The sequence below is a fragment of the Oncorhynchus keta genome, chromosome 27 (assembly GCF_023373465.1).
Source record: "Oncorhynchus keta strain PuntledgeMale-10-30-2019 chromosome 27, Oket_V2, whole genome shotgun sequence".
NCBI lineage: Eukaryota > Metazoa > Chordata > Actinopteri > Salmoniformes > Salmonidae > Oncorhynchus > Oncorhynchus keta.
This window is the reverse complement of record NC_068447.1, coordinates 40,997,063-41,006,643: the sequence shown is the minus strand read 5'-3', so window position 1 is coordinate 41,006,643 and position 9,581 is coordinate 40,997,063. Positions and strand designations below refer to the sequence as shown.

The window sequence follows — 9,581 nt, the reverse complement described above, 5'->3', positions numbered from 1 at the left end:
GGAGTAAGGCCTTCCATGTATTTATGATAATCATTCATTACCCCATATGTGATATGAATAACACATTACACTGGATCATATATTTGATTTTATTCAAGAATTATGATATTTGGAAAATGTTGCACATTTTCTCTTCCACATACTGTATACAGAGAGATAAGTAGTCTTGATGATGTCATGCACACACGTCATGACAACGCCCTCATTTCACTTGTGTGCTGTTGCCTGCCAGACCAACAACAAATCAGTTTAGCCAGTTAGCCTGTGAAAGCTTTGCTATTAAAGCAAGGTTTTTGTTTTAGAATTTTGATTTAAAAAAAATACGAATATGGTCTGTGGTGGATTTACCTGCTCTAAAAACGCGCTTTGTTCCTTAAATGTGGTTTACATTGTGAGTATTGAAGTGGAACACCTTAGCTAGCTAACGTTATCTCGCTACACAGCTAAACTGGATAGCTAGCAAGCTAGCAAATGGAAGATTGTGTAACTAGCTAGCTAACACTTTTTTTTTAAAATTCCGTTTTAACTAGCTTACGATGTCATCTAACTGGACATATGGGTAATTTCTGACGTAGATTGTTACTTTTGCTAACGTTAAATGTATGGTGTCATATTTAGCGTTAACATTAGCTAGCTAAACAAATAACGGTAGCCTACTAAAGTTAGCTAACTGCTACATTAGAACGCATCATTGCTTAGGTTGGGTAAAAACATAGCTACATCTGCAAGTGAATAGGTAGTTATCTAGCTATTCGAAACAATACTGTACATTAGCTAGCTAGCTGACCCAGTAGGGTTTTGATTTAGCTATATAACTAGTTCACAGTGAGCGTTATCTCCCTCGACCTCTGAATCGTCACTGACACGTGTTACAGCTGTTCCACAAGGTCCACTCGGTCCTCCCTCCCTCCCCCGGTTTCACGTTTTGGTTTGTGGGTGGGGGGTTTGGGAAACCCTGCTATAGTGCATAGTTCTCCTCTGCCAGCTCAGCCCTTAGATAACAGATCTGTGTGTGGTGTTTTTGTTTGGATGCATTCCTCAATCAGCACATTGGCCTAGTTATTCTCTTACCTTTCCCATGTCCTCAGCATAAACTGCCTCAACACTGTTGTATCAGCCAGTGGTTCCTTACTTGATTGCTTGCTAATTTACCTCTTGCTTTGACTTCTTTTAAGCCTGGTTCCAGATCAGTTTGTGCTGTCTTGCCAACTCCTATGAGCATTGCAAATATGTACCATGACCAAAGGAGTTGACAACACAACCACATCTGGGACCAGGTTAACAGTTCACTGTGCTTGACTACCACCCTCCTCAGCTGGTAGGTCTGTTGCTGATAGGCGTGGCAGCATGGGGGAAGGAGTTTGGCATCGTGTCTAGCATCCACATCATCGGTGGGGTCATAGCTGTGGGCTTCTTCCTGCTTCTCATAGCCATCGTGGGACTCATCGGAGCCATCCACCACCACCAAGTCATGCTCTTCTTTGTATCCTTTATGTGTCCTGTAGGAAGATGTCTCCTAACGTGGCTCCGTTTGAGTCAATCGTTGGGCTTTAATTACAGTTTCCCTGACTTCATTGTATTACAGTTTGGAATAGTGTATCTATTACGTTTTTGTAAGAAAGGTGGAGATCAAATGAAAGATTAACATCTCATGGGAAGTTTTATGACATTTATCACATTTTTTATTGTAAGAGAAAAGTATTTGATCAAATATGAGCAGACTGAGCTTAATGGGTACCGAATGTCCCGTTAAATCCATAGACATTCCAAATAAGCCAACCTCTTAAATAATCAATTTGAATCAATTTCCAAATGTTGAAAACATGCAAGCTGACATTTCTTATGGGATCTTAGATTATATGAATCTCCCCTAAAGTTATAAAAATAACCTGATCATTACTATTCATCAGGAAATTACCACTCATAACAGCGGGGTGTCCAATTGTATCCACAGAGATCAATGTGAACCTCGGCTTTTATTTTTGCCAACCAGCACACACCTGATTCAACTATTCATAGACTTAAACTATTCAAGACCGGATTAGTTGAATCAGGTGTGTTATTGCTTGGTTAGAAGACAACCCTGCACCTACACTGGTCCGCTGTGGATAAGAAGCCATGCACAAAGACCATAACACACACAAGTTTAAATGAATTATCTAAATGCTGGTTCACATTTGCTGTACTCCTACTATTGTTAATTAGTTCAACTTGTCTCCCTAAAGCCTGTCTGAAGACAGTTTCAAATCTCCCTCTCTACTGTTGCATTACAATGGTACATGTGGTGAACCAAACAATAGAATCACCTGGATGAGAGACAACAATATGACAATGCTCTGGGCCTAACTGCATGAGTAGTCGTCCAATGGTCATCTTCTTGTCTCTCATTTGTTTCCATTTTTGTCTGCTACTTGTAGGTCATCTATCACTGATATCCTTAAAATCTCTCTCTGCTGTCGTGTCTTTGGCTATGCCGGATTAAGTGATATGACATGCTATTCTATAAAATCATTTCTTTGTAATTAATATTACCTGATTCAGCTAATCAGGTAAATAATTAACTAGAAAGTCGGGGCACCACAAAATAATGGTTGTAGAGCTGTTATCTTCCGAATAAACTCTTAAAGACCTAGTAATCTTTTACATCAATAGCAGTCAATATTTAATCTTCACCTTATTTAGTCTCATCTGAAAGTTGTAAGTTCTTGGTTATCTTCACGAACCCTGGCAGGAAGTTGAATCAGCAATACAAAATTTGGTTTAATTATTTATTTGCTAAATACCTAAATAATCACACAGAATTACATCTACACAGAATGGATAATTTGATTACAAATTATGTCATAAAGCAAAACGTCCCTAGCGGACAGAACAGATATGACAGCTGGTAACACAAGGAAAGGGGGTTGGGTTTGAGTGAAAGAGCGAGAATACTGAGGAGCAAAGAGGTTTTGTGTGTCTATCGGGCCGTAGGCAGCTATGCTAACATAAATACAGTATCTTATGCATTCAAAATTACCGCCCATTTGAAAAAGGAAAATGCAATTAATATTTACTCTGAGCTGCGCTTCGATCAGTTGATCGTAGATAGGAGGCCGGGTTTTCCTTTGAAGAATGTCTGGTGTTAGAATGGATACTTGGTAGTACCATCGTCGTGTGGTAGGACAGATACTCTGTCCGTCCTCTCCTAGCCCACGTCTACAGTTGCTGCGCTAACGCAAAGGCTAGGAGGTATCACTTCTTTAGTGAATAAGAGTTCAATGTTCATACCAAGTTGCCATACTTTAAGCTCATGCTATATTCTGTCTGGTATAGTCGAAATTCATCCTTCCGGCGTGTAGGTCGTCACCTTCAAATTGAAATTCGATGCTAATTTCATCAGGTTCTTGCTGAGGTTGGGTTAGTTCTGTATGTGGACTTTGTCCTTTCAAACCTCAAGTCCACACGCCCTTGGAGCAAAAAGTTACATTTTCGTCAAGGGGCTTATATAGGATTGGGAGAGAGGGCCGTGTTTCATAGTTTACAACCAGTGTCTGTTCACATGGGCGGGGCCACTGAGTTGAGCATAGTTTACTCAGGAAAACCAATTCTCTCATTTAGGAACTAAAAATTACATTTAATCTTTTCACAAATAGTTTCATATTTAAATTGCACAACAATTTCATGTGAATCTGATAACTACAATGTGTAGATTTTCCAAGAAACAGTTTGTCGTCCTATCATCAGTAATCATGTCTCAGACACCACCTGAACTGACATCATATTCATTAAGTCCCAACACATATTTTCAACTGGTTGGATTATTGAAATATGGTTCCGTGTCCCATATTTTAATGTCACCAGACTCAATGTTAACAAAGGGATTTTCAATAGTCACATTGGTAGAGTAGAGAGAGGAAAAAGGTATTTATAGGGGTCATAAACCTCCCCCCTCAGGCCAACGTCATGACACTGCATCAATGACTACCTGTCTACTCCAAACATCTTGGAGAGACTACAGAGGCTTTTTAATTGTTCTTACTTTTGGTAAAGGCACCATGGATAGATGCATAACTCTAGTTTGAGTATTTTAAACCACATAAATCGGAAGAAAATACATATTTATGCTCAGGTTCATTGAATATTAGGGATATCAACACACAATCCCCATGTGTTTCAATGCATACTTGGCTTAATTAATGATTTATAGTTTTTAAAAATTGGAAAGCAATTGTTTGGGGAATAAATATAAACTATAGACTACAATATTATGCAAAGTTAGTATTGAACAATATTTATTTTCATTTCCAGGGGGTGCTTTGTGTTCTACTGTAACCGTTAAGCCCACCTGAGCTAAATGTCAAATGTACAAAAATGTGTATGTATAACAATGTTAGTTTAACAGTAAAATAAGACAAAATCCATAAAACAATGTGAGCTGTGAGTTCTTGAGATCTATTATATTGTTGTGGTTCACCATGTTATGTTGCTACTGTATTGTTTGTGACGTGGTACGACTGCTAGCATGAAAAACACATGGCTTCATTTGGCAATACTATCATGTGCATATCAACACATTAATCTCTTCATTTTACATGAAGTATGATCACTTATCTGAGAAGGTGCAAAAAAAAAAACATCTGTAAAAATGTGTTTATCTGAGAGTCGCCACCACACAAGTTATTTTGCAGCTTTGAAATTGAAATTTACACGTCAATAACTTAGTAATAAAACATCTGGTTGTCTTCCAATAAAAACTGGTATGGATACAACAACCACATACACTGGTTGAAACACTAAATAGCAGAAAATGTTTTTTTTTTCCCTTCTTTGAATCGAAAGATGGACGTGGGCTAAATAGGTAAGCTTACCCCCTATCTCCCAATGTAGAAACTCGAATGTAGAATGTAGAAACTCCCATGTAGAAGCGCCATTGTAGAATGTAGAAGCTCCAATGTAGAATGTACTCTGTCTCTCAATTTAGGCCTAGTTGATAAATTACCAGTTTGTTGTTTCCTTTAACCGGGCCCTTGTAGTACATGATCATACTTTTCCTGGTATTCCTTGTCCAATTTGGAGTTTCATGCTCCTGCTTGGCCATGAACCAAGACCAGCAGGTGAGTTCCCATAGATCTGTCAAACTCAACTCTGGAGACCTGGGACACCAGGTGGGTGCAATTAATGATCAGGTAGAACAAAAAAAACAGCAGGCTCCAGAACTCGTAGGGTAAGAGTTGAACCTACCCCCTAGGAACTTGTGTAGATCTGAAAGGAATTACATAGATTCCTCTCCATTTCAGCTATGCCTTGTCAGCTGCTCCCTTCCACTCCCTCTTTCTCTGTAGAATCAATCTTTATGGCTGCGTTTAGACAGGCAGCCCAATTTCGGTCATTTTTTTTTCACTAATTGGTCTTTGACCAATCAGGGGGAAAAAGAGCTGATGTGAAAAGATCTGATGTGATTGATCAAAAGACCAATTAGTTGAAAGAAATATAAGAATTGGTCTGCCTGTGTAAACAGAGCCCATGTTCTCTTGTATTTCCACTCACTCATGTCCTCATGGGCCTGTGTGGCTCAGTCGGTAGAGCATGGTGCTTGCAATTGCAAATTATCATGGATTCGATTCCTACTGGAGCCTCCAAAAAAATGTATGCACTCATGACAAAAAGTAGCTTTGGTTAAAAGCATCTGCTAAATGGCATTAGTATTATTATTATTATTATACGTCCTCTCTCTTTCCAGGAGAAGCTGCTGAACTCCACCTGGAGTCTGATGAGCAACAACACCAAGGGAGAGCTGGAGGTCCGGCTGGACTGCTGTGGCCTGCTCAACAACACCCTCGGCCAGAGGCAGTTTACCCAGGACTGGTTCAGCTGCAATGCTGTAAGGGTTGGCTGTACTTGTAATGCATGTTCCTGCAAAATATTACCTGGAAATAGTTGTACTTGTAATACATGTGTCCTTCTGCTCATACTAAGTATGACAGGGAAATGCTAGCTGGAAAAAAGTATGAAAATGTATGCACCTACAACTAAGTCGCTCTGGATAAGAGTGTCTGCTAAATTACTCAAATGTAAAAATGCAGCTGTATTTTACATTTCCCCCTCGTTCATGATTAGTCACCACAGGAAATGACTTGGTTTTATCCATGGGTAATGCCCTGGGACGTAACGGTCAAGGAAGCTCTGAATGTTTCCCCCTTGCTTTTGCCAGTGTAGTGTGTACCTCGCTCCCTGTGCTTTATCCGAGTATTTGCCAGTTGATCTACTGTTACCAGTACACCACAGCTGAGACTGCGAGCGTGTCTGTCTTCCTTTGCAGCCGTGTAAAGACAGGAGAAACTGCTACACCTGTGGTACCATGATGCTACAGCACGCTACAGAGGCTCTGAAGATCCTGGGAGGTGTCGGACTCTTCTTCAGCTTTACTGAGGTGGGTGTCTGAGCTGCGAGCCTTTCTTTAGGCACTTTTTTGCACTTTTCACACTATCGTGACCACCCGAACCCCAACCAAACGGTGCCAACTTGGATATTTTCACACTCCACGATTCCAGACACTATGGTGGATACGCAACCAGGCCAGCTCAGTTCATCTTGCTTTGGCTCGGTAGTGTGAAAAGCCATTTGGTATGACCACACCCATGTCTGAATTATGTAATCATTCTCTTCCAGATTCTTGGGGTGTGGCTGGCAGTGCGCTACAGGAACCAGAAAGACCCCAGAGCCAATCCCAGTGCTTTCCTATAGTCAGTCTAACCCCATCTAATTAATGCAGTACTGTAGATTCCCAATGAGGAGATACACTGGTAGCTGTACATGTAGAGTTGTGCACATCTAGAAACACTCAGGAGTTTAAACTGGACCACAATCATACAAATGGGCTCCGTTCCAAATGGCACCCTAGTCCCTCTATTGTGACCTAGTTTTGACTAGGGCTCCATAGGGCTCTGGTCAAAAGTAGTGCACTATATAGGGAATGGGGTGCTATTTGGGAGACATCTGCGGACAAGAGAGCACACACAGAAGCTGACACACCCCTCCGATATACACACCATCCTTATATTCACACTGGACTAAAACACATCGCCTACCTACTGCATTAACCTCTGTTTGTGCAAGCACTCCTCTTCATATTGCCTAGTTTAGATTTAGCGAGAGGTCAAACGTCTCGATTTTGGCAAGGATCCAGATCTTATGTATGATAGGATAAATGGCTACCTCCATTGGGCTATTGCCCAGCCTTGATTTGAGTACTGGATCTTTGATGACTGACTATATTCCAACCATGTCACCGCAGCCATTCTTTTACACTTGCCCTGCTGCACAGACATACCTACAGGACCTTGTTTTCTCCCATGCCTATTGACAACCCTACTGTGTATAACGTTTAATAAGCCAATTTCATTCACCTTTTCCTCCAACCTGTATGTCGTGTTAATTCTGCTGAGTATGGCCCTCTAGATTAGTGCTAGCTGTGATGTGTGGCACTACAGTATGGTATGTACCGATTGCTGTCAAATGCATTATTCAGGAAGTTTCTATTTTTCTCTCTTAACTTGAGGTGAAATGCTGTGTTGTTGTTTGAAGTTAGATAAAAAAAATCTCAAAGTAATGGTTGTCGCAAAGGAATGGGTGCACGTTGGAAGTGGTGTGTGATGGAAATGTATGTTTTTCAGATGAATTGATGATGCCGTAGATGCTGGTATTGTATTTTAGAAGTTCGATTTTAGATAGTCAAGTAGTTAATCTGGTAGGATTAAGAATATTTATGAACTGAACTTGTGTAACTGAGCCAACTAATTTAACATTCACATAAGTAGGTAGATCGCCAATGGGACTGCAGCCCTTATTGTTGTACATGTATATAGTCTTTTGAAAGTTTTCAATATCATGAAAGACGGGTTTGATGGTTAAGATGATCCACACCTCCTGTATTTCCAATGTTCCTTTGTTTCACAAATGATGTCAATAAGTGTAACGATTTAGTGACCTATGAGGGACATGGTAGTCAAATACACTATGACCTCTCCTGCTACTTAAAGGTACATTACGTTTATTCCTAACTCACTATTGGTTCTCGTTATTGGCAGTTGAAAGTGTAAACAATAGCAATAGTTCACGTCTCTGAACGTCTTTGAATTGGTTTATGATAAGGTAAGAAAGTAGTAAGATCATTTGGTTATGTCTAAGTCTTGTATTCTTCCAAAATAATTGTAATGAGCAATACAATGTTAAATGGCACCTTTAACTAGAAGGGAAATGATCTATTATCGATCATTTCAAGTTTTTAGCTGAAAATCTGAAGTTATGCCTAATTTGGTCGCAGCTATAGTGAAAACCTGCTGTACTTGTTTTATTTTCCGTAATCCTCAGTTTGTTTGTGCATTTGTTGTTTTGCTGCCTGATGTCGTTGGTTTTGTCCTCGTTTGCCGACATGATTTTGTTCAACAGTGTTGAACTCATTTTTAAAGTGTTTTGATAATGCACAGCAGACATTTTTCTTTTAATGGACTTAATATTCTGCTTTTAGTAAGGTGCTTTCGTTAAAACACATTACTGCTTGTTCTATGTCTTACACAGAGGTGTGGAGGAGTGGCATCTCATCTGGCCTCTGTTGATCTGGATCAACGTGTAGGACTAAGATGAATTGAAATGTCAGCGCTTGTATTACTTGAACCACTTATGGTGAATTAATATGGTTTTTGATGGTGGATATGGTGCTTGAGTGGAGCCACTACAAGGTCTAATGCATATATATATATATATATTATCTGTGCGCATTATATTAACTCTGTACCTTATAGACCATGTACCCTACTTAAAACCTTGTGCACTTGTTATCCCAATTGTACCCTATCTTGAATTTTTGAGACTTCAATTTCCAAATAAAAATGACAAGATAGGATAAATGTTTTACGTTGACTATTTTGAGACTCTCTTCTAGGCAGGAAGTTATCTCAATTCACATTTGAGTAGTTATTGTAATACACATGTTATCCATGGCCAGCTAAGGATTAGCTTGTTTTACAATGTGCAGCTCTCTCTATGTACCACACAGTGGCAGCACAGCGCTTATACCAATTCAGCTGCACAGCATCCATATTCAATTGCTTAAAGAAGGAGTCAAGAGGAACTAGAAAAGGTGGACTATAGCAATATATTCCTGGAAGATCAGCTGACTAACATGAACGGTATGATAGAGGTATTTAGTGCTGTATCTATTGAATATAAATGCCACATACTGTACATTTTCTAGTCAGGTTTTAAGGAGCCAGGACTGGGAAAAAAATATTGAGGAAATTATCTTGTTGTAAATGTATGAGGTAGTTTCCCAGACACAGATAAAGCCTAGTCCTGGACTAAAAAAAATCTTACTCCATGGAGAATCTCCACGGACAGTGCTTTTTAATCCAGGTCTAGGCTTCATATGTGTCCGGAAATCTGAATCCTTTTCATGCCCATAATGTAAGTCTATTGATCCTCTTGTTGGGTCCCATGACAGCAGACTCTGGGTAATAATATACAAGAGACCATGTAGTTACAGGCATTACTTTCCCAATTCAAAGAAATGGCACATCCTTTTAAGTAAGCACAAACAAGTT

General features: G+C 39.7%; 1 protein-coding gene across 2 annotated transcripts; it reads left to right on the top strand.

Moving 5' to 3' along the window:
- The first annotated feature begins 187 nt into the window (after positions 1-187).
- Positions 188-8,888, top strand: tspan31 (tetraspanin 31). 2 transcript variants are annotated; one of them, XM_035739131.2, is made up of 6 exons: positions 190-391; positions 1,316-1,483; positions 5,016-5,096; positions 5,723-5,863; positions 6,302-6,412; positions 6,652-8,888. In XM_035739131.2, exons 1-6 carry the CDS (start codon positions 329-331, stop codon positions 6,724-6,726), a joined length of 639 nt encoding a protein of 212 aa, XP_035595024.1. In that variant the 5' UTR covers positions 190-328; the 3' UTR covers positions 6,727-8,888. The 2 variants fall into 2 exon arrangements, with proteins under 2 accessions (XP_035595025.1, XP_035595024.1); XM_035739132.2 differs by lacking the exons at positions 1,316-1,483; positions 5,016-5,096 and having other exon boundaries at positions 188-391.
- Positions 8,889-9,581: the final 693 nt, after the last annotated feature.

What these genes read in the sequence shown, in the direction of transcription:
- tspan31 (XM_035739131.2), top strand. Translation starts at nt 329, where the DNA reads ATGGTCTGTGGTGGATTTACCTGCTCTAAAAACGCGCTTTGTTCCTTA. An exon ending in ACCAAGTCATGCTCTTCTTT is followed by an intron (nt 1,484 to 5,015) that starts GTATCCTTTATG and finishes GGGCCCTTGTAG; the next exon opens with TACATGATCATACTTTTCCT. An exon ending in TCTTCTTCAGCTTTACTGAG is followed by an intron (nt 6,413 to 6,651) that starts GTGGGTGTCTGA and finishes ATTCTCTTCCAG; the next exon opens with ATTCTTGGGGTGTGGCTGGC.